Source organism: Andrena cerasifolii, chromosome 8 (assembly GCF_050908995.1).
Source record: "Andrena cerasifolii isolate SP2316 chromosome 8, iyAndCera1_principal, whole genome shotgun sequence".
NCBI classification, from domain to species: domain Eukaryota; kingdom Metazoa; phylum Arthropoda; class Insecta; order Hymenoptera; family Andrenidae; genus Andrena; species Andrena cerasifolii.
Window position 1 is genome coordinate 15480767 of NC_135125.1, and position 25604 is coordinate 15506370.

Consider the following 25604-nt stretch of genomic DNA (forward strand, 5'->3'; position numbering starts at 1 on the left):
TTTTTTTTTAAACTGAAATAATTTTTTCTTAAAACGTCAATGTCTTCTCTATAAGCACCGTAAAGCTCATCTCCATCCGTTTACTACTTCCATAGCTATAATGCATTGAAAAAAGTTAGCACTTAACTTGAAACAGCTGTAAAATCGTTATTTTTCAAAATTTCGAAAAATCCTTTGAGGTACGTTTAAATATCACTAAAGACTACAACATATTGAAATTTCAGCAATCTACGAAAACCTACTCCGAAATCTGTCCGAGTTCGCATGGAATGTCCCGAAATAAACGAAGGATCCACGACGCGGGTACTCAGAGACGAGCTCCTGTTATTCCAAGGGAACATCGCGATGTTTTTAATACTTTTAAGAAACCGTCCTACTCCACTGCATCGCAAATAAGTTGACGGAAGTGTTTCATATTCGATGCTGACAATATTTACGTTTCACCGTCAATAAATCACCATAAATCATGCACAACAATAGCCACCGTTAAACAATCGAAACTCAAATAGCGCCCAAAGAAAAGGAGGCTCTAATAAAGGTATAATGGAAGAGAAAGGTAAAGGCGATTACCTCCATAAAAATAAACCACCCCTCGTAAAACTCCGGCAATTGTCCCCAATTGTCCCCTCAGCGTTAATCCCTGCAACCTAAATCCTATTACCATACACCGGCAGTTACTGTTAGCCAATTAAAATCCAAATCATGCCGTAAGTCATAGAACCCAAACGGAACAAGCCAACCAATGACCAATACCCAAGGAACAATGAATCACTTCCGGGTCACCAGTCACAGTGATCGAAAAAGAAGCAAGCCTCCAAGTACCCATAATCCCCGACACACTCCACTCAAGACTCTTCGATCTTCGATCTTCAAAGTTGAAAGAAACCTCCCCATAAACACTCCTGTCAAAGCAACCCACCCTGCCGCGTAAACATCTCGTCTGACTAACTTCCATCACTACCAGCCTTCCCTTTCCCTTTCATCCCCCATTGTTCACAGTTCTCACCCCGTCGTCCGCACCGGACGCACCGTGTGCCTGCTGCACCTTAAAACGCGAGCCCCACGTGCGCGCACGCGTCTCTCTGACGCAACACGTACGGTGACGTAACCCCGACGAACGTCGTCGTCGTCGACGGCAGGCTCGAGGACACGGCGTTATCGAGTGGAGGTTAGGACGACGGCCGGTTGCGCTTGCGTGCGTCCTCGTTTCCACGAGCTCTCACTCTCTCTCTCTCTGTCTCTCTCTCTCTTTCTCTCTCTCTCTCTCTTTCTCGCGCTCTCTCCTCGTCTCTCCCCGTGGTCGTGGCCCCTCTCGGAAAAGCAGCACACGAGAGCGGAGTTTCGCGTGGAACCGCGGCTTTTCGAGACGTTCGACTCGCGTATCCCAGCCGGCGCTAGGCGCCCCGACGCCCTGGCCTAGGGTCCGCAGGGTGCTCCAGCCGCCCCCGTGTGTCACGTGACGCTGGTGGCCGCGACCTATCGCGAAACACCGGTGCACAGTGGTCGGGGACGTGCCTTCCTTCGGCGAGCCGGATTTTCGCCACCAGCTGCCTCCGCGCGACGCGACGCTGCTTTTCGAGGGTGGAGTGATCGATAGCAAGGCCTCGTCGTTCCTGGTGCAAACTGCCGACTCCGTGGCGTTGGCCGAAGGTGAGCCTCTCGTTCCCAGGACACGCGACCGCGCGCCGTCCACCCTTCGCCCGGTGAACGAACCTTCACCTGTACCACGGGGTGTTGAAAGCTCGCGCATGGGGGTGCATTGCCTCTGGCTCGCCGCGATTCGGGGATGCTCGGTGGCTCCGTCCACCTCGAGACGCGCGTGTACGTGCATGCACCGGCTCTCCGTGGTGTGCTGCTTGACGACAGTGGAGGGGGTGTGGTGCTGGTGTTTCAGGGGGGCAAGGAGGGTTGGCGAATATGCTGGGTGGGATTGAAATTGTTGGCGGTGTTTCGTGCAACGCGGATGATGGAATGTTGATGTTTTTCGAGAGAGAGAGAGAGAGAGAGAGAGAGAGAGAGAGAGCGTTGGAGAATGTGGGTCAGTGGTCGTTGACGCTGGCGCCGTGCTTCCTACCCTTTCGCCCGTCGGGGGTGAAGGGCCGAGGGTTCGCGCAGGGAGGGTTTCTTGGAGACTTTGAATGGAAAGTGCGTGGTTTGGCCCGAGGTGGAATATTCTCAAGTAGGGAGTGTTTTTTTAGTGGTTCGGCTGAGGGGATGCTGCGCGTTGAAATGCAGATAAGGAATTATAGAGTATGCGAAAGGGGTGGTGTTCTGGCACTGGCTTGCGCGAGGATTTTAACCTGTGTCGGAAGAATTATGTTGACACGAATCGAGGAGTGTTAGCAGCTCGAGTATATGTATGTATCTATAGGGGAGAGTCGTGCAGTACCGACCGCTCTAAGTTTTTTTGTTACATCTTGGGGTAGAGTCGATAAAAATCAGAAATTCAAAAACGTGTTTGTAGTATACATAGATGGAGCTTAATAAGAGGAGGGAAATTATTTTTATGAAATTTAATAATAATAATTGGTATTTCGCAAATGTAAAAAAGTTGTCATTTCTAGGGAATCGAAAAATTGTCGTCCAGTATCGACCAACTATTACATTAGTAGATTTTTAAGTCTAAATGATTAACAATGTTAATAAAAAGGCATTTAATTGGTACAATACAAGATTCTTTTCAAATTTTATTTGTACAAACACCGCAAGTATAATACTTAATTAATATTCTCCAGGTCGGTACGCTGCATCCAATTTTTGTCAAATGATTCCTATTGGAGAAGGAAACTCGTTGATTAATTCGAAATTATACTCGTGTGGAATGAAACCCCTCGCGCGGTACCAATTCCAAGTGTCACCGAACTAGAGCAGCTCCGATTAAGTAAAAAATGCAGGGGAACATTCATATTCAGCAGAAATTCACTTATAATCCAGAACTTTTTTAAATAGACGATCCATTAACGGGCGACCTTGACGCTAGAGCCAAGACACACGGGGAATTTCAAGCTGGAGGTCGTGTTAACCTTTCAGCATGGCATTTAATCGATATCGAGCCGCGGTTTCAAAGTCGTGGCTCGTGTATTCCTGCCTGCAACGACTGCTGAAACCTTTAACACCGATGACAATTACGCTACCTGCACGGAATCCCCGCGCAGCCACGTCCCATCATCGATTAATCGTGTTACAGTCGAATACAATTATGATCCCCGTGGAAATTGCCCAACCGTATGGAACGGTGGCTTGTAACAGGCCTGGCAATGTGCGTGCTACGCGGCATCGTTACTTCGCTGCGGCGCGAGATCCTGTCGCATTTTTAACCCAGTTTCTCGGTAACGGGACGTAAACGACAATAATCGCGCGAACAAGCCATGAAAATAGCGTCGAAAGGAATACCGGTTTCCCTCTGCAATTACGGCGATCGGAAGGAAAAAAACGCAACGTTATTGGTGGCCTGTTAATTGAACTCACTGTCAGCTGCACGCGTTGCAAAGTAACATTCTATAATAACATCGTAGGGGGGGTCTATGGGATAAACAATAGACAGGGAATTTTAATTAATGGATTGACAAGGGAAGATCCCGAACCCGAAAATTCAAAAAATTCTGAAACTTTGTGAATACGTAGGGGATTTCCTCCTGATTACAACGAAATTTTTGTTTGCTGCCCAAATTCACTCGAAGGGGGTGAAATTAACGATTTTGTGTTATAACTCGCGAAATCTAAGAGATAGAAAAAAAGTTTCAAGACAAAAGTCAATTCTTTTAATTAGATCTAGCATTTGGTAAAAAAATTATTTTACAGTTCACGAGTTATAGCAGAAAATCTGAAAATAACTGGATTTTCAGGGGTCAGTTACATCCCCTCAGAGTGAATCTGGGCAGCGAACAATAATTGCGTTGTAATCAGGGGGAATTTCCCTACATATTCACGAAGTTTCAGAATTTTTTGAATTTCCGGGTTCGGGATGTTGCCTTGTGAGTAATTTCGCGAGTCTTTCCTTGAATTATTAAATTTTCATTTATAATTTGAATTAGTTCTGTGGGAAGCCTGGCGAATGAAGCGAAGCATCAAATAAATTTTCATCCCCTAAAATATCGCCGTTTGCATGAAATTTGTATACCTGCGCGGAGAATTGCACGTAAAAAGCAATTCTATTCAGCTTCGACGCAAGCTACTTTCATCGCGTGCTCGCGTGTCATTATCGTTAACGATATTATCGTTCTCGCCACTGTCCCGTGAAACGACGTATCCGGATGACGGTTCTAATAATAACGTGGAAACGCGACACGAGCCACTTTTATCTCCCCGGCACACATGCACGCTTCAAGTTCAGACTTTTCACGGACGGGAACGTTTCCCGCGTGTGCGATCGACGCTTTGTCTCCGGCGCTCGACGACGTAATCCTGTTTCTTCGCGCGACGAATGGAAATTGGGTCAAGCTTCTGGGCCAGAAGTTGCACCGTTAAATGGAAACCGAAATTACTGTGGAAGATCGATCGGATCTCTAGCGGACGATGGAAATCAGCCCCCACTTTGGGCGTCGATGGAAATCGGACCGAGCCGCGAAATCCAGCGATTAGAAAGCTAGAAGATCGCATACCTCGGGTCGTGTACGTGACGGCGGATCGGCAACAATAGCGAAAGTTTTAGCGACGGAAAAGACCCCGCGGCGAGGACGCTGTTCCACCGCGAGTCCACGGTGTCGTTAATTTTATCGGTCCATCGCGATAACGCCAAACCCCGTCGTGACGACCCGCGGCTAGTAAAAGCCCGACAAATTTTTCGAAACCCTGCTTCCTCGTGCATCCATTATCGAGGCTCCGTATCGCTTCAACCGCAACAGTGTTTCTTTTGAATACCTATGCGATTCCATTGCCCATTCCGAACATTTCCACCAGAGTTATCGCTCAAACAGTTCTACATTGTATTTAATATTTACTTACCTCTTAACCCCTACATTCACATTTGCCTTTCCGCTTTTCATGTGTCTTTACCTTTATCTTTACATTAACCACTTTTCCGCCCATTTCTATACTTATAAATAAAATAAAATAAAATATAAACTTATTCTACTCTTTACTCTACTTTGTCAAAAAGTTGTACATAGCCGAAGAATCGAAGAAGAATCTTTTAGTATTTGAATTAATCACGGAAGCGTGGAGGCACGGACGATTTTAGCTAACGAAGAATGCGTTGATAAGATATCAAGCTTGACTCTATTAGGACACATGCATTGAGAAACATTGAGTCTAGCATCGACTGAACTCCAAGTCGCTTACAACGAAAAATAATGTAAGCACCTACATTTCATTTCTCTACCTTCGCAATAATTATAAATTCTTCATTTCTTCGCGTTCCAAATATTTCAATGTTTCTACTACCCCCTTCTCTGAGTCACTGAAGATTTTCTCCCCACAAGTTCAGAAGCGAGTAACCGATCGAATTTGTACCTGCGCTGGAACGACGATCGAGCGCGAGGCTCGTGATCCCCGCGCCCACGGGTCGCCTTGCTCGCGCTGGTACGATCGATCGCGATCGGGATGGTCGCTACCGTTCGTAATCGAGCAAATGATTGCATGTACGCGTCGATCCCGTGGCGGCGTCGCGATCGTGCCCGATAATAAAGAGCCGCGCCGCGAAAGTAAACGGAGCGAATCGGCGATAGGGGAAAGTGAAACGATCCCTCGTGACGTACGACTAATGATAAATCGGATCCGTCGCGACGCAAATTGTGACACCGTGGCTCGCCTAATGCCATCGATCTTTATTACCCACTTATACGCCGATCGGCTCGAGCAAATTGTAAATCGCCCACGGTGATGTTTGTTTAGTTGCAATTAATGGACCGTGGCGGCGTGCGCGCGGTCATTAGCTTAACAGTATTCAGCGCGTTCAACGGGTGCACCTTGGGCTGCCGATTGATTAATGACCGGCGGAATTTTCGACGATATCTCGCGGCGATTTTATCTCGCATAACTCGATACAACAGTTCCCTTTCTTAAGGGTACCTGTTCCACCCGCGTCTCTTGCTGCTAGTGCCACTCGCTTGGAGACTATCGGACCGTTCCGCACGCATAAATGCAGTTACAGTGCACTTAGCTCTATTGTCAATTTCGCGTGCATGAAGCTTCTTCGACTAAATTACGTGCAATTGATAATGGAGTTAAGGGTGCGTGGGTAACCGAAGTCTGTAAGTAGGTATACAACAGCACGGCGAATTAAATGGGATTGAAATAAGCTTCCGAAGAATTCGACTAGGAGGCACTCGGGGTTCGTGGCCTCGTCCATTCAACCCCCCCGAGCGCGTGAGCAGCAACCGGAGCGACACCATGAATTGGCAGGGTGGCGAGAGGGTTGAAAGCGAGCGGAGCCGTGTGTGCACGCGAGAACATGTCGAGATCACGGCCGTGGAGTCGTAAAACACGTGCGAGAGGCCGGTGTAGGTGGGGAACATATGGGGAAGCCTGGCTAAATATAGAGAGCGCTTTTATGGCGTACGCGGTCGTGCCACGGGACCCAGGCGATCCATGGACCCCGATGGCCTTTACAAGATCCAGACGAGCCTCTCATTAGGACCACGGCCAGCATTATCGGACCGCATCGCCATGATTTCGCTGACCAAAAAGATGGGAAGCCTCGCTGGCTGGTCGTTGACGATGGGCGTATGCTATTCCACGAGGATTTAACAAACGCAGCGTGGTCCAAAGCTAGCTCTGAGGAAGCAACGGGAAAAGAGCGGAGATAGGACACTTTCCCAAGATCCTCTACACTCTGCGACTTCTGTGTCCACCGGTTGGGTCAAACGTAGCTAAATCGACCATAAGCGAGACAGAAGCTCGTCTTAATCTAATTGGAGCGTTGCCAGACGACCGTCACCGTCATCGCTCGTCAAGGTTCACCGGCAGTCAATGAGAGGTGCCTTTGTCCACCGATGGATCACAATAAAGCTTCCGACCGTGAGGTACGATTCGCTTGACTGGCCGCTGCAAGTCGAGGAAACAACGACCGACGAAGTGCACGAGCGGCGGGTTCAAGGACGACAATGGATATTGCATTCCCTCTGTTGCAAATCGTCCTTCGTTCTTGTAAAGGATCTTGTAAAAGAAGTAATTACTGGTGAAGTCTCTTTGGTCTCGAGGACGCGAGAGTAAAGACTGTTGCGGGGCGACTCTGCGATGGCCCGCTGGGTGCTTCCGAATCAATGTCTCGCGATGGGTTTAAGGGACTTCGAAGCCTGGGTACCTTTGTAGGCGAAGAATAGAGCAGAGTGTTAGCTCCTTTTTACTATAACTTTACTATCCCGTGTACCTCGATTCCGGACCACTTTCTGTGAACCTATAACTCAATTGCACATTGCACTCTCCGCGCACCAACGGAGCAGGCTTCTCTGGAAAGCTGTCCTCAGCAGCAGCTCTTGTTAACAGCCATTTTTCAATCGCGATCCTCGTTAGTTAATATTCATCCGGTTGGGGGAACGAAAAGTCCGTCCGTGGACTTTTTTCCACCCAAGTTTCCCACGCCTTCGTGGACACTGAGTGCGGGAGAGGAGCGGGCGCGAGCTCGCGACAGAGCAAGAGGAGAAAGAGAGGGAGATGGAGAGGAGAGATAAGCGACGCGGCTGCTTTCCAATTCGCAACGGATGATCGCGCGGGCAGAAGTGCGTGAGAGGTAACGTGGGCGGGTGGAACTTATTGCGGTGGGTGGGCCACGCAGGGAGCGTGCAACAGAGACCGCCAACGGAACCCGTTTCTCCTCTGCTCGCGCGAGGAACGAGCGGAGGAGACGTGTAGAGGAGTTGCGCGGAGGGACAGGGTCGAGGGAAGCGGAGTAACGAGGACGAACTGCGAGGAATCGCGGTTGGAACGACGAGGACAGGCGCCGAGGAAGCGGGGAGGACAAGCTGCTTGCTCGAGCGCCAGAAGAGGACGAGGATAGTTGGGGCAGAAAAGGGCCAATATTCCCGCAAAAAAAAACACGCGTGACGCGGGTTACGGAACGACAGAGGGGCCGACAGAGTTGGGGGACGGAGCTGTTCCAGGGAAACAGACGAGGATGACGCGATACCACGGAGAGGAAGATCGACAAGGACGGCGGCGGAAAGGGGGAACGATACTCGATGCTACGAGGAACGGCGACAGAGTAGAAAAAACTGGGCACGCAGGCATGTTGGTGGAAGCGCGGTCTATTCGTCCGACGAGGATGAACGATCGAAGCGAGAGGGTGGAGCGGGCAGGCAGGTTGGAGCGAGGAGGATGGAGGAGCGAGTGAACGGTTGAATGAGAGACCAAATGACTGAACAGAGCAGGAAGAGAATATTCCTGGTGTGGAGGAGAGGAGGATGGATAATCGTGGGAGTACTGTGTTAGACGAGGAGGAACGGCTGATGATACCACTGAATCTGCTCGTGCACGACGAGGATAGAGCGCGTGGTATCGTAGGTGGGTGGACAGAGACAGGAAGAATTCTATGCGCAGCGTGTGCAGCGTGTATGAGACGAGGACAGAGAGATAGCAAGTTGACGATGAAGAGTAGGACACCGTGAATTCTCTTGATGCGGTGCACAGAGGATAGAGTATATTTGGTGGAGTGTTCGAGGTGGAAGGAGATGGCTGCTTGCTTGTCGGGGTGCATATTGGCCCCAGCAGGGAGAGAGACAAAGGTACACAGAGAAAGAGGAGGCACGTATGCGTGGCTACTTGTTGGAGAGTGCTCCGAATGGGATAACAGAGGAATATGGTAAAATTAGTCCCTAAAGAGAATTTACGATGGACAGTAAATGCATGCTGGACGAACGAAATTAAACTGCACCCCGCGCGGGATTATTGAATAAGTTTGTCTTGTTTTCGAGGCCGGTGCTAGCTTCCCGGACGTGTGGCTTGAATAAATCTCATATCACTGACAGAGATATATTTCCACTCTATTTCCTTTCGTGTTGGGCCAATATACTCCAAAGAAACACAGTGTTTCGACGAATTATAAATGCGCTCCTAGATGGTTACACGAATCTCAACACCTTGCAGTAGCAATCCCTCGTCAAACTTCCACGCTGCCCAAACACGTGCTATAATTACGCACAATTCACTCTGCAATCATCAGCGCGCGTGTAAATATAGACTACATGCCCCACTGTCACAACATGCAACGCATTCGACGATTGTTTACAGATTGCATATAAATTACGCCACACTTATGCAATTGCAGCCGCCCCGAAACGCTGACGGAGCAGCGAGAATAGGTATCCACTAATTTATACAAATGAAATTAGGTATCCTCGAGGTAATTGCGCCGGTGCATCGCAATTACGAAAATTAGCCCTGTAATTTTCGCGTATAAAATGCAAGAGGCGTGGATACGCAAATTGCCACGGGGTAATGGCGACGCCGGCAGCCGCCCAAAGAAGCCTGAACAATTTCGTCGGCCTTAATGGGAACTTCGTTAAACCGCGCCACGCTCACTGGTATCCTAATTAACGATTGTTTCGTCTCGCGTTTGTTTCTGTGCGACTGTAATCAGTCGCGAGTGCCCGTACTCGCGTGCCTAGAGTTGGGCTGGGACAATTTGTCGAATTTTTCGGTATTCGAATATTCGAATACTTCAGTTGCTCAATTATTTGGCGAATATAATTCGAATATCCAAGTATTCGAATATTTAAGTATTCGAATACTATTCGAATATTTATGTATTCGAATAGTATTCGAATAATAACATTTGAATACTCAAATATTGGAAGTTTATTCGTAGCATTCGAATACTTGTAAAATATTCGAATATTAAATTATTCGAATAGTCCCAGCTCCAACCTAGATTAGTATGGAACTCCTATGTATGGAAGTGTTCGATTTCGAGGTACCAGCGAGCCAAGTAGTATGGAAACTCGAAGTTTATTTTGAAGCCGACAATGGAGTTCAAATTAACGATCGCAGAAAGTTTCTAGCATGTATCTGAAAATTCAAAAGAATTCTATTCCCCCTATGTCAGATGTTTCTGCAAATGGACTCAAAAGAGCTTGATCAGTTTCATGGACCAATCTCCGAAACGGCACTCCCCAATTTTGCATATAGCAATCTCGCTAACTGGTTCGAAAAACGTTCATCCCGCGGTTCCAGGGGCTCGCCGCAAGTTTCCGGGGAAAAAGTTCGTTAACGCGAGGGAAAAAGCTTCGTTTCGTGCGCAGCCGACCAGTTGTGCAAACATCGTTAAAAATTGCGTCCTCGACTTACAAAAACACCGATGGTTGGCATGGAAAAAGTGGAGCATGGTGTTCGGCGGCATTTCGGTGGTAAAAAGGAACTGGTCTTGCGTTTCCTCCGAGTTAATGAATGCTCGACCGATCGAGGGTTCCACAGTTGCTGATAGCTCTGAGTGGGCATTATTTTCCGAAACCAGTTTTTCTTGATAAGATTTCCTAAACTTCGCCACGCAAATTCCCCCCAACGAAATTACAAGCTCGCAAGCTTACTCCCTTGCTTTCTTTGTTGTCACAGATCTGATGTGACGCCGCTGAGCAGGGTGGTGGGCTGTATAAAGGGGCGAAATGAAGGGTGGAAGCAATGACGTCCCAGGCATGGTCACCGTTCCCGCCTCCGCGTCCCTCAGCGTAAGTATGCGCACTAAAAATGCACGTTTTATCTGTTAAACATCCCCTCTGCTACATAAATTCCCCTGCCACATGCTAATTCCTTTGCTTAACAAGTTTGGAATTGAAATAAAATTGCGGCGAACGACGGTCAAAAATCCTGAGGGTAGTACAAAGAAATCTTTCGCTGTATACTAATTTAAACCACCACTGAATTAAAACATGGAACTAATTAAAAAGCCCGCGCGAAGAACAATGGTTTCTCGACGACAATTCTAATACTTGGTAACATGGAACGTAGAATTGTAATAAATTTAACAGGGATTTAGAACTCGTGCAAAGAATACGGCACTTCAGGAGTTAATTCAACGGCTTGCGAATTTAAAGCGCATAATTATTATAAATTCGAAAGAGACTAAAAGATCCACGCAAGGAATATGGTCCACTGTATGACAATCTGTATGTCTAATAACTTACGAGTTAAATAATATATGTATATAGCAACGAGCAGCACGATTTAAATACCCACAAATATTTTCCATCGTGCAGGGACTTTGAAAGCCTCCTGGAATTTTCAGGAAAAGATTTGTGTCAAATTGGATACGCGACGTATCGAGGATCCACTTTGACGTACGTTTGACACGTAATACCCTCCGCTCGGGGAATGTCGCGGAAGTAACAATTTTAAAATTCCCGTGCAGTTGTTGGGAAATCCCCGCGGGTTTTGTAAGAGGAGAACGTAAAAGCTTCGCGGCGCCGAGGATTATCGGGGAAATTGCACCCCGTCCGTGTCGTTCCGTGTTTTATGCGCGTTGGAAAGTTACGAGAGTATTAATAAAGAGATTTATCGGGCTTTGTGATGTAAAGCGTATATAATTATTTTGTAGGACGGTTGCCTGTGTCGCCCTAAACTTTCGGGATTAGAAAAATCGATAGCCCTGTCACATTATAAACAATCCATTTCCTATCAGATCCCAAACTAATTCCCTTTCCTTCGGAGACACTTTCGTCAACGAAGAATATGAAACAAGCCTGAAATTATATATTTTTGGCCGATCAGTCACGCGAAGAATTAAACGAAATTCTTGTAAAATAAATAGTGCATCATCTGATACATAAATTGCACTGTTTTAAATTATCAATTATTAGTTAGAAGAGGATGGCGTATTGTTTCAAATTGAAGAATTAAACAAGTGACTATTCAATGCGACAAACTTTAGCGTCAAAAAAATGTGTCGCAATAAATTAGCCCGCGTTATAAATTTTCTAAAGTGGTATATAAACTATTTGCTTCTTACACGATTTCTAAGAAAATTTTATATGCCTTTTCTTCGACCTTTATGTTTCAATCAATGTATACATAATCATATACTCGGCAAAGAATAGTGTCGAGCAGTATATTAAGGAAACTCTGACAAAGAAATCCCTATGAATTTCTGCGACAATCCACTGCAAACTGCATGCTCCCAGGAACGGGCAGAAAATTCCTCCTGAAACTTTTTGCCCGTTAGAAGAATGGTCCCCCGCTATTTTAGCACCGCGTGATCGACGATGACCGCGCGACGACTCCCAGGGGGGATTTTTCCAAGTGTCGCCGCGTTTCGAGGGGGGGTTGATTTCGCAAGCCAATTACCAGAGGCGAGTTTATCGTGGTGGAGAACCGGGCCGTCGTTGAGCAACGCGTTCGGAGAGAGAACCGGTGCTGCAAGTATTCCACGAGTCGACAGTCGTACGTAGGTCGCGGCACTTTACCATCGATCGTTTCGATCGGGCCCTCGATCGATTCGATGAAGGATCTACCGCGGGCTGCCTCCGCGCACGATACCAATGGGGGGGAATTTATCTGGCCAGAACGATCGACAGGACGATCTTTTTCGTCCTCTGCTTTCCGCTCGACTCGCGAGCATCTTCTCCCAGCGCGTGTCTCATTGGAACCCGAGCTTTGAATATTCCCTGTTGGCAACTCCGCGAAAAGGTGCACTGGTGTGTGTACGAAGGGATTTTGCTGTGCACCTCGGGAGGAATAAGATCGATGCTATCTTTATGATTAGGTAAACTTGAGGGCAAAATATCTTTAACTTCCTAAGGGGAATTAATCTTTAATTTTCCGAGGGATTTCCTTGTACATATTGCACAATTTAAGCGTTACCCTTTACTGTGATTTCTACTTACTTAGTTTCCTAGCTGAAATTACTTGTGGCGGAATTTCGCGGTTGACAGAAATGATTCGAAATGATTCGTTGCTTGAAAATCGGGAAGTCTACCTACGTAGATCTCCGCAAACTTTTTAGTGTAAACGATTATCTTCGCGAGATCGGGTCTAGGCAGGGCGAGAAGGGAAGTGACGAATCGCGAACGAAGATAATTGGAAAATTTGGTGGAATGGACGACAGAAGGAGGAATTGGAAGAAAGAGTGGGAAAGGTGCGTGTGTTTGCCCTCCATTTCGCTTTCCCCTTGCAGACCGCCCCGTGTTAGCCCGTGTCGGGACCAGGGGGTAGTCCCACCCCTAACCCCGGACGAACGACACTCGTACCCCACGAATTTATCAGACGTGCCGTCGATAGAAGCCAAGTACCAATTAGCTACGTCGTGTATAGCGACGGATTAGCGTCCACAAGGGAAAAGCGAGACAGAGGACTGCAGCGATTCCAGGGAGGTCGCTTTAATTAAACTATTGCGCCCCCGGCGAGCTTCCGGTGTGATTGATCCGGCTGGTGACGCTCCGTCGAAACGAGCAGTTCATTATTTTTCATAATTGTTCCTGTTTCGATTGAATTCCTTATTTACGTACAGGGAGAAACGAAATTCTGGGGCGTATCAACAAACTTTCGATGGGTAAAAATGAAATCTTGATGACACATGAACGAAGGGGAAATCTTGATTAATGAACGAAGGGGATCTCAGTGGGTATCTAAAATCGGATTTTCTATTTTGAACTTTGAGGATTCCACGTCGCTCTGCACGTATCTTCCGTTTACTAGTCATTCCACGCATCCTCCACTTATTAGTCATTTTACTATCGCGTTGCGAGCAATTTATCGGGTTATCAATTACCAATCACAACCTCGTGATGGCAGGTAACGATGGAAGTTAGTTAGAAATTGCACGCCTAGCAAATTGCGATCGCGAAACAGGACGGAGGTATTAGCGAGAGCTGCGGTATACTAAATAGGTACGGCGAATTCGATGGTATTCGTATCGAGTCCGTATCTGGGACAGTTTCGTTTTCAACTGCGCCGCGGGAATTGAATTTTCCAAGACTGTTTCGTCGGTCGTGGTGCTTGTCGAGCTTCATCGAACGGAAACTGTGTTATACATATACGCGATGTGCCTTCATGAAATCGTTCCTACGAACGTGGTAGCTGAATCATCGATGGAATTTGTCCTTGTTCCATTGTTTTTTTATGGAGGTGGGAAAATGGGGCGTGCTTTTTGTGACGTGATAGTGGTTTCAATTGAATGAGCCGAGGTCGAGCCAAGCTCTTTGATTTTTTAGCTAATCACTGTTATTAAACGTTGGTTAACTAATTACTTCTTTCCTATTAATGATAATTAGATGTAAGGTGTTCTTAGCTCGTCATACTGCCACTTGGGAAGTTGGAAGAACTTATTAATTTGGCTTGTACGGTAACATCAGCCACGTGGATTGCATCGCGCTTCAATGGCGATTAGAGAAATTTTTAAATTATATTTCTATTCTAATTGGTGATTAAGTAAAGTAGATGCGACGCGTCCTAAGTCTATCTCGTAATAATTGTGGTCGAGTTTTTCAATTAGAAATAAACGAAAACTGTTTTGTAATAGAAGCAGACTTAAGAAAATTTACTTACCTCGCAAGGTCACAGCTGCAGGCGTCTTATGTGTCCACAGGCACACGGAAAACTTTCAGCAGACGTTGAAGACACTTACCGAAGGGGGCACTGCAAAATCACAAACACAAAATTTGGGGCTACACGTTAGGACGATCGGAAGGCATTAGATGGACGCGTAATAGCTAAACCAGCAAAGGGATAAAGCGTATAGGTCAGTGGTGGCGAACCTATGACCCGCAGGTCAGACACTGACCCACGAAGGATTTTTAAATCACCCATGCATTGATTTTTATAAACGTATTACTTATGTCATAAAAGAGAGAACAGACAATCGAAAATATTAAAAAATTAAAGTATAACAAATTTTTCTGTTAACAAATTTTTCGGTGTTTCCAAATTATTGGTACCAATTTACCACCACCCTCCCCCTCCTTTCCAAGTGACGCCACTGACTCAGTGACCCACGGCCTAGTATTACAAAAAATGAACAAAATTTGACCCACTTCTCAAAAAGGTTCGCCATCACTGCAAGTATAGGTACTACGAGAGGGCTGAAACGTGAACCGAGAAAGAATTCCGAGTTTCTCTTAAAGAAAACAATAACTCGAGGGTGCAAAGGTCGCAGCAACAATCAATTGCAACTTACAATGTAGATGAAAGGTGACGATGAGCAACGACTGTTACTGAATAATAAAATAAAGTAGCAGGATAAAACACCTCGCGCAATTGCTAAAAAAAACTACTTGCTAGACGAATATAATTTGCCACAGGACGATGTTATCGCGACGAAAGACCGAGCAGAACTGCCAGTCTTTTATATCGTTTCGTAGGTCACGGTCGCTTCGAAGCACAACAAATACCTGCTCTGCACCGATTTTCTATCGAGGCCTGAATAATAACGGCTCTCGCTACGGGGCTCGGTTTAACCGCGTAAGCCGGTAGCAGAAACAACAGACAGGGGGCACTGACCTCTTATCTCCGCGTAATCAAGTGGAAGCATGCTGAAATATTGCCCTTAAAATATATTCCCTTGAATAAACGACACGATGAAAAACATAAAAATACCAATGACCAGCCACTAAAGTGTGCCCCTTAATGACGCCCTTAGGATAATCAGAGTGGTTGAAAGTTTCAAAGGCTCCCCTCGACTATTTTACGAGCTGCACCCTAAGCGATATTACTTGTTCGTCATCGAATGGACCGCGCCTCGAGCCATCATCCTACAGTCGCCAAGGCTTCAGATCGCTCGCGATCTCGTGGCACGATTATTGCACGCGTTTGATGAGCATTCGTCGTTTATCAGGGAATTAGAGTCGCGTCGGGAGCATGTCGTAGACCGTCGGAAAGGCCTTACTAATTGGCTTTAAGTGCCGCAAGGCTGTGGCGTTACGGCAGTACCGATGGAGATGTATCTGGCCGATCGAAGGACAGTTATTTCAGCGTTTGCGGCTGGACGAGAGTAGCGTGCTTCTGCGAACTGGTTTTCTCGGTAGCTTTGATAATACGACAGCCCGGGCCCTCGTTTTGCAGAGAATTATCGCGGACGGGTATATACCTCGGAAGCGTCTCTTCGGTATACGCGATCCACCCTACCCAATGGCCCAGCCACGTCCTTGGGATTGTAATAAAATATTGACTGGACGGAACGTGCGTGGGGAGTTTGTGCTGCGATCGAGAATCGATTCTTCGGCGGGTGTTACTCCTGCTTTCGATACGATTCATGTTTTATCGGTTATAATGGAGATAGCAGTGACGTGGAATCTGTATCGAGGGGCCTGAAAAGTAGCGTTAGAATAGTTTCTGCACCATCCCCTATCAGTGACAATGGTGATGACAATCTGAACTACTTAAGATTGAATTTTAAGTACCTACAGAGGTCCACCCGATCACCCATGAAACCGTAATGGGAACAGTAATGTGAAGTTAAGTGGGTGATTTGCCTAAGTAAGTAAAGTGATGCGAGTAGAATAAGCTTCCTGAGCTTAACTCTCAATTTTAGAGACGTTCTGTATTTTCAAGGACGACTGTATTTTCGAAGCGAAGTCCTGATATGGGAGACGTTCATTAAAAATACCTGCGCGCTCTATTTTACTTATGGATGAAGCACTCCATTTGCATCAACTAATTGAAGTTTCGTGTAACATTGCAAGACCGGTCGCTTGGGTCAAATGGCCGATCGAAATTTTATGTAACGCTGGCGAGGCGATTATGCGGTCTGATAGCGGAATAAGAATTAATGTCCCATCTGGAACGACGTTTTACGATTACACGCCGATCTTGATACGACGCTGCATATTTCTTTGCCGCGAGTGTCGCGATGCGATGAGGATACGCTTATTAGACGAGGACTCTCCAAGACGAGGCGGTAGATCTGTTTGATGATTGAGACTTCAGCAGGTCTTTAAAGGCTACATTAGCGTGGAGCAGAAGTTCGACGCGTGCTCTGACCAGAGGCTTTCTACCCTCCACCACAATCGATCCTTTCAATTTAGACACTAACTATTTAGATTCCATAATTCACCGCGCTCCTGAAGCTGTGAACCAAGCGAAACAATTGTTCGTCCACAGATCATGACTGGCGACGACAGCATGAGCGACGACGTCTTCGAGGTCGACGACTACGCCTCTGCCCACGCAATGTCCGCTGGTCTGACGCCAGGAACCGCGGAGCAGCCATTGACCACAACCCCGTCCCCGACCGGATATCGAGATTACAAGCCACCGGCGGAAGTGTTCACCGAAAATTACGGCTACTCCTCTACCACGTCCAAGGACTACGGCAGCGTCAGGAGCTGCCTGAAGAGGGCCAACGTGGAAGACGCCGGTTTCACTCACAAGGTGAGCCGTTCCTCTCGAAATCGAATAGCGCGGGGCTTCTTCGCGTCGGGGAGAATGCATGCTCGAGGATGGGACCCGGTTCGCGTCCGACGAAACGCGATTCGTTCGCAATATGCGGCGACGTTGTGCTCGCGGAGAATGGTTTCGCGGAAAGTGGATTTATCTGACATGGTTTGCGATTCCCGCAACGTGCCTGGGGACTCGATGATGTCGGCTGCGGGGTCCAGATTCTAAATCTGTTTTCGGCACGGAGCACCGAATACCTAGCGACGCTGCGGGGCAGATGCAGCTACACGACACTAGACCCTGATCGATATAAGAATATCCTCGGTTTTCTTATTGAGCTGCCTCGTTCAGGTACCAGCGAAATATCCAGAAAGCTAACGCTACGTTCCGACGTGCACCTGTTACCTAATCCGCCGCCACAAATACACCCGGTACTACCCTTCTCCACAATAGGAGGCTCTACCTCATCAGCAGGATTCACGTCCATTCCTATCCAACCACGTCTGAACCATTCTCCGTCCAAGATTCCCGATAATCAACATCCGTCCGATTCCAAAGTCTCCGCGAGCTCGCCTTCCTTCTCGTCGCGCGTCCTCGTTGACTCGCGACGCATCCTCCGGCAGATTTCACGAGATATCCCGAGCATTCCCGGCATGCATCCGTCCCGGTGAAAATACACGGCGCAAGAACGTCGTTTGATATTCATTACCGACTCATTTGCATGATGAATGGGACACAGTGTTCCACGGATGTGTAGGACCGACAAGGTCAGTCATGCCTTCGTGCCAAGGTCAGCCTGCCCCGTGGCAAGCCAGCGGAATAATGATCGGGAATGTCGAGGTCCATACTATGCCCGTGTGGTACGGCCCCCAAGACGATTCCCTACGTCCTTCCTTCGGCTTCTTCCTTTTCTTACCGGGCCCCGAGTCTCCCCTCTTCCTCTTCCACTCGTCGATTCATCTCGTTCCTCCACGCTCGCCGGGCCCTCCCGGGCTCTCTTCCTTTTTCTTCTGCGTCTTCTTACCGATCTGCCCCATCCCCTCCCACTTCGAGTCTCGTTCCTTCCACCGTGTTTTTCCTCTTTTCACGCTTACGCTCTTCCCTTATTTTCCTGCGCCCTATCTTCTCTCTTGTGTCCGTTATTTTTCCTCGGTTCCTATCGCCGTCCTCTTGCCTTCCCAACCCGCTTCCCTGTCGATTAGCTGGTTCTGTCTCTTCGTGTTTTCAAGAAGATACGTGGCTTATTCTTGCATTTGTAGCTCGGCAAGAGTTTCCTTTCCTCCTCTGTCCTTTTTTGGCTCCCGAGGTTTATTGGCAGGTTCTTCCTTCATTTTCTTCTTGGACATTGTTGTTCCTCTGTTCCATCCTTCGGTGTTCTCTGTTTTTAATGGGAGTCTTCGGCGCTCGTGTCTACCTGCTACGCTTAGGTTTTTCGTCTCCGATTGGCAGAGACGGGATTTTACGATCTACCGGAAGAGATCCCCTGATTTGCCTTCGAACCACAACACGTCTGCCGTTTTATGATCGAAGCAAATCGGTTACCCGCCGTCTCTGCCTTCGCCGAGGATCCCGTCTTAACGCGATATCGTCTCGCGGTCGGATTGTTCTTGGAGGATCGTTAGTCAGGGTTCATTCCACGGCTGATACTTGCACGCTTTCGCGTCGAACTGGTTTCACGTTTCGAACGAAACCCTCGCGTTTATCGCGGCTCAATCGACGGCGGCCCCCTCGATCCTCCTATCGATGGAAGATTTAATCTGCGAGTTTTGAACGGCGCGCCTCGTTGCTGATTGAATCTCAACACTTTTCTGAATTTCCCTCGCCATTACTGTCCAAGCACTTCCATCCACGAGCGAAGAATAGACAATTGCTCCCAGATTAATCGAACAGGGATAGTGTCGCCAAGATGTGGGAAACTTTTTTTTACAAATCCATTATCACTTAATCGCTGTTATGGAGATCGAAGTTGGATGGAAAGTTTGAAGATGCAGTTATACACCAGAGCTGATAAAAAATGAAGTTAAGCTTCGATCGATAATACAACGTAAGACGAAACTACAATTACCATCACTTTCGAATAAAGACTTCGTCCTCCCAGTTAACGAAGTAAACCAGAACGCAGCTGTGCCCCCGAAGACAACAAGTTCCCCGATGACCAGTGAAAACTTTAACTTCGAGCCCTTCGGCTTCACGAGCTGCCGAGAGAAAAACCGTTGATTTAAATGGCGGTTCTACGAGCGACAGGTGGATCGAAAAAGCCTGATGTCAAGGGTGAGGAAAGGGTATCGCGTGGAAGCGCGGGATTTCTTTCGGGACCGGGGCCAGTCGCTTGCACGCGCCTCCCTTCTTTGCCGAAAGATTTGCAACAGTGCAGCCGGTCGCAGCACCAACCTCTTCAATTATCCCTTATAGGAGAGTGAGTACTCCGGGCTCGAAGAAAACGCGAGGCAAGAACCGGCTTGGGGGCCCGTGGACCCCCTACCGGTTTTACTTCGCCCTGCCGATCGGTGGAGCAGTCCAGTCCTTCCCTCGAATCGGCTTAAGGATCCCCTCGTTAATTGCCGTGACATTCTGAAAATGTTTCATGGATCCTGTCTCTCCAACAGCGTTTCATATGCCCCCTGTACCCCCCAAGAGAAAAGGAATTTTCTGGGTAATGTTCGACGATAGAAATCTGATATCAAAAGTCACCTTTTATATTCCCTAAGCTTCTTTGATCTTTTCTATTATCGTTCAGCACCCATTTCTGTGAAATTCGGTATTTATTCTTTGCAATGTCTTTCCCCTGACTATTCTCCTCATTAATTTCGATTCAAATAAGATTGCCTTCTCTGTGATACAACTGTTTTCACTGAAACATAAATTCTGGCACGGAAAATGGACTCTAAGAAGGAGGCGAGTCGTCGAATCAGAAACACTTCCTGATTTATATTCTCACGAAATGAGATCCATTGAAAATTCGCGGTTTTCAACAGTCACCTCTTAATTACCACAGCAACACTGAGTTTGCTTGAGAAAGTCGACGTTCCAGCATTCTTGCACGTGTCCGAAACGCGCTGCCCCGCGTATCGAGTTCAGATACATCATCCTCGTCGGTCGTGTTACGACAGAATATATTATTCAGAGCGCACACGGTACACTAGGTCCAGATCAATGGGCTTGCTTCACGGTATTCGGGATCCAGCCATGGAATTCCCTGTTGCAGCCGTGCAAACTGCGTGGGCGGATTAAGGGCACAATTGACTATAGCACAATGCGTGACCCGGATGGGGCTTTCATTGGGATATGATTAAGCTGTTCCTCCATACAAGACGCGTGCTAACGACAAACAGAATGATTTTGCGCGGAACCTTGCGTTTCGAGAGAATCCTTCCTCGTCTCACACCTCATTACTTGAGCCATTCCTCATCGTGACATAACCATGATATTTGATACTTGATTACTCCTTTGATCATCCTGAATAATATATATCCTCGAGAATTTTTCCAATTCCGGTTTCTAGGTGTTGGCGTTGCATTAGAGGGGGTGTTATCGTTAAAAGCATATCGGTGTCTAAAATTTGGAGTTGAAATCCATTAAGATCAGCTGGTAGCGTAATCGTGGCGAAATAACGAGATGGTACACGATAGCTGCGCTTCGTTATTTGCCCACGGTATGGGGAAACGAAGCAGGGGGACGAGGTGCATGGATCGAGTGCATTTTTCCCAGGTGCACCAGTCTGGAAGCCGACTAGAAACCGCGCTGACCTTAAGCGGCCGTGCATTTGGCGGGCTCGCGCAGTCGCATACAAATTGAGTTAGCGACCTCGTGGTAATGGAGGAAGACGAGAACGCGGCCGAACGAGCCCGTGTAAGTATGAAAGCCTTCCCGCGAGAGGAGAGGAGCGGATCGAGATCGTACGCGAGAAATCTCGAGAATAACATGCCTGCGTACGTGCGTCGCGCTGCGAAACAAACACCTTCCAACACCTTCCACCGAGCCATTGAGCCAACCACTGTCTCAATGTCGTCATGTTTTGATTACCAATAAAAGCAGAAAAGCTGTTGGCACTCAATAAGCTCGTCTACCCGAGGGATATGAAATTCGATGCTCCTAGAAGCTACGATTTCTTTACAACTGGGGCAAAGAAGATCGGACACCGTACCTAGAGAAATACACGTAGATTCGAATTATTCCCGTATCGCTGAAAACCCTCCACTTTAACCGGAGCCACGCTCGTCCAAAGCCTGCACTCCAAAAAGGACATTTATCACCGAGGAACCTAATGATTGCCCATCCCTCACCTTCCATCCTTTAAATCCTCGGCCATTTGTACGATTCTCGAGTCACCGCTTAATTTAATCGTCAATTTGTTACGCTCACTGGTGTAAGCCCCGCCAGGTACAGGGTGATTCATATTGCAAGGTAAAGAGCCAACGCTTCAAGCAGCTCTTTTAATCTTCTATAGCTCGGGAACTACAGTACGCGCGACATTTCCTCCGTCGATTTACCCCATTCCCCGATGTATCGACCGACGCATTTATGATTGGATTCGGTGGGGAAAGAGCGCCCAGACGCGATTGGAAATAACGGTCCTAAAAATGGCAACGTCCACGGGTCAGGGCGCTGCTTTTTGCAACTGCATTTCACTTGGCGATGCACGATCCAAAGAGGTTCAGCCTCTCCTTTTACCGTGAATCCGTACAACCGACTTGCTCGACCGAATGGAGGATTCAAGCCGCGTTTTTCGCGTGCGCGACCGATTGGTATTCCGCGCGACGGCTCCCCGAACTGGGAATTGTAAATTGATAAACGCTCGGCTGCGCTGCACGATAAAGAAGCGGAGGCTGTGCCCTGCCTATCTGTCATAAGGTGCACATGTTTTCCCAAGAAAAATACTGTGCCAGCCACGATTCCCGTTGGATCAAGGTCTACGCTGTACGTCCCTACGTATTCTCGAGGCCGCATCGTCGTGAAATAGTAACGCGAAGGGGTTGAAAATTTACAAGTGTGCTTGGTTCATCTGCGAATCGACGAGGCAGGAATAACGTAGCACGAGTCCCATACCGGCGATTCATGGAACACGGGAAATCAGGAAGCTCGCCGAGTTTGTCGCGAATTTGAGAAACTACGGGGAATCCATTTTCCACTCTAGGTACTAAAAGTCTACGAACCGCTGCAAGAACTCGCGGAGGTGGTCGCCGAGCGAGATCGAACGTCCTCGGAATACATTACTGAAAAACTCAATTACGAGCCACCAATAAGATATTCCCTCGACTCTCTTTTTGCACCCCCGCGATAGTCGAGCGAAATTATTAATCGGCCGTGGCGTTTCTTCGGCCATTACCGGGGCGAACTAAGCTTCGAATTCGACCCGCTCGGAATTGCAAATCCGCCAGTCGCTCTTTATGTATTATGGATCCGCTGGACCGCTCGATTCGCGAATGAAATTTAATTAATTCCATCGCTATCGGGCAAAAATCGTTAGGGCAGTGGATCGCGAATAGAGCCGACCGCCTGTGGCAGGAATACGCGATTTCTCTGAAACCCTGTAACCGCATCTATCGCGCATCAATCTCCGACGATTACGCTATTAATTTCGTAAACTCCCCTTCAGTTTTCTTCAACCGAAATGAATTCCCTACACGCGCCAGATTAAATGCCACCGAGCAGAGCGTACCAGAGGATTCAAATCGTCTGTCGTTAATGACGGAACGGTGATATTGCACTCCCGTTTCGAAATTCGACAGCACGCTCGAAATCGCAGCCCTTGTCATCGAGTGACGATCGCCCGCAATTAGAGCCAATTAGCCAGCTACATTTAGAGTAGCGCGAGCGTTTTTACAGAATCTCGTTATCCTCATTCGCGTTTATCGGTCGGTGGTCTCCAGTATCGTTCCCAGTGTTCCTCGCCGTCCCTCTTCCTCGCTCCTCCGCGGCTCTCCTCTCGTTCTCTCGCCCGAAACCGATTAGCATACGAATGCACACGACCTTGCCGCGCCATTGGACGTCGCGAGGCAAGGAGAGCCGTACTGCACGCGCCGCCACGGGCGCATCTAAGCGTCGTTGCACATGGAAGTGCATCGATGCAACCGACGAGAAACATTATCCGAGTGGCTGCGATTTTTCTCCCCATGAAACACGTTATCGGCTAGCCGCAACGCTCCAGGAACTTCGCGCTTCTCTTATTCACGCCCAGTCTCAGTTCTCAGGGATGAAACAGCCCCTTCACGATCGAAAATTCTAACACATGCCAGCCGAGGACGAAATTCTGAATTCTCAGGCGCACCCATGGATCCACAGATTCCTATCGCTCGATACAGATTACTCATCCTGTTCGGAGTAATAATGTTGTGTTTTTAAAGGGGTAGTTTTCGAAACCTCGTGCCATTCGAAGTCGCAATGACAGTGGTTTGCCTTTTTTTTTTACGTCCAGAGACGTGCGTATTGAGAGTCACTGAACCCGAGGCACAACCACCCCGCGGACGTGTTTCCCTCTTCTTGTTGCACATGTTCCGAATTCGATGCATAGGCAGGTATACACACGAGCGATGTATCGTCTCGTAAAGGCGCGTGTAACGCGATATCTCGTGCGTTTTCGAGCGCGCGTGCACGCACATGGCCGCCGCGCACAATGCAAATTATAATGCAGCCCGTATAAGTGCACGTCCGGCATTGTCACGTCGAACCTCGTGTATACGCGCTCCTCGGCCACGGTTTCCGAACCGTGGTCGTAAATTTTACGACGACTCTCCGCTTCACGTCCCATACGTCGATGCGCCGACTCTCGAGCAGCGGCTTTTGCACGGTTCATCCTTACCTTGTGCTCCTTATCTTTTAATTTGGGCCTTTGATCGTGTGCACTCGGCTCCAGGCTGGGTTCCCTTGATTTTCTTTGAACAGCCGAGTGTTTTGCGACGAGTCCTCTTGACTTTTCTCAGCTTCCAGCGATTCTCCACAATTTCCATTGCTTCTTTACGCTGTGATTCAGAGATCTAGTGGTTCTATGCGTATTTCCTCTCGATTTGCACGTCCCTTCTCACTCTACTCAGTATTCTGTTGTAGTTATCTCAGTTTGGAATGCTTCTTTTCAAACTATCGCGCGCTCTGTAACGTCAAAGCTGTGTGCCTTCTATTATTAAATGTCCCACGACAGTTACCCTTCGCATTCCCAATTTAACGCCCGGTATCCTAGATCCACGTGGATTCTTTACGACCATTTTTCTCTGTCACTCGAGCAGCGTCGAAGGCTTAGCCGGAATTTATGCTTGCACGAAACGGTGGACGGTTTTTGCGAATCTCGTTTGTTCATCTTTACGGGCGCGTCTTCACGGTATACCGACTTTATGATCATACTGTTATAGCGTGGACGATTATATTCAGCCTCTACATCCGTTGCTGTTGCATGCTTGACGCCATGAAACGGCGACGAGGAACAGTGGCGCGTTCATCGCGAACACGTTTCGCGATCATTCAACGATCTCCGTTCGCGGAGAGCATTCCTCGCAAAGACGGTCCGCTTGCCTGCAGCGATGTCAATCACGACAGAGTAGTTAAAGTAGGTGCATTCCGAATACTGTGTTGAGACTGATAATTGAATTAGCTCTCCGTCTTTCCCGCCCGGCGATATCCTTATTCCCGATGATCGACGACGCGGACACAAAATATATATAAGGAGCCGACGTTATGGGCCCCCGATAAATTCATGGCCCGCGAAATCGCATAAATAAGCCGCTGCTTCTTTGGAGCGAATGAAATCCGCACGCACGAAAGCTGGCCGCACTTTCACCGCGGCTTTAAATCAAGCCGCGTGTTACGCTCGCGTTAATTTGCATGACGGCCGAAAGGAGATGCGCACTTTCGTCTGATTTATGGTCCCCGCTCGATATCGGTGTGCGATTGAACGCCGAGGATCGCCCGTTAACTGCGACGCAAGATTGATTGGCAGAGCAGTATGAGGAAACGTTGGACCGTCGTGGAGATCGAGGCACCCGAAGTGGGCTAAAAGTGCCAAGTGCCCTGGACGAGGAAGAAAATAGAGGTAAGGAGGAGAGGACGACGAAAGAAGAGGCAAAAGGGGCGTCGAGTGTTCGTCACCCTTTCGCGCGATCCGGCAGCCGCGCTCACAATGGAATTTCGTGGCGTCGCATGGAGCAGACGATCGTGCCGCGAGGGTGAAACCCGCGGGAACAAAGGTGCTCCCAGGAAGAGGGAAGCAGAGCGAGGGAGAGGGAGAGAGAGAAAGGGAGGTCGAGCGAGAGCAGCGAAGGACAGAGACTGAGGAAGAAGGAGAGGAAGAGAAGGGAGGGCAGTGAATTAAGTTTCTCCGCCCCTGAGGCCGACACATTCGCCGATACTCGTCACGACCACCCCCTGGGGGTCCTGCGAAT

General features: G+C 48.1%; 1 protein-coding gene across 3 annotated transcripts in view; it reads left to right on the forward strand.

Annotated features, from left to right (window-relative positions):
• Positions 1–25604, forward strand: part of LOC143372315 (ras-related protein Rab-37) — a 193123-nt gene that overhangs the window by 115028 nt on the left and 52491 nt on the right. The window contains exons 1-3 of one of the 3 annotated variants that reach the window (XM_076818371.1): positions 1325–1650; positions 10486–10598; positions 16960–17229. In XM_076818371.1, the coding sequence (XP_076674486.1) occupies positions 10536–10598; positions 16960–17229 (333 nt within the window). In that variant the 5' untranslated portion in view covers positions 1325–1650; positions 10486–10535. Of the gene's footprint in view, positions 1–1324; positions 1651–10485; positions 10599–15855; positions 16336–16959; positions 17230–25604 lie in introns of those variants that run through there. The other 2 variants (XM_076818369.1, XM_076818372.1) reach the window with 2 other exon arrangements.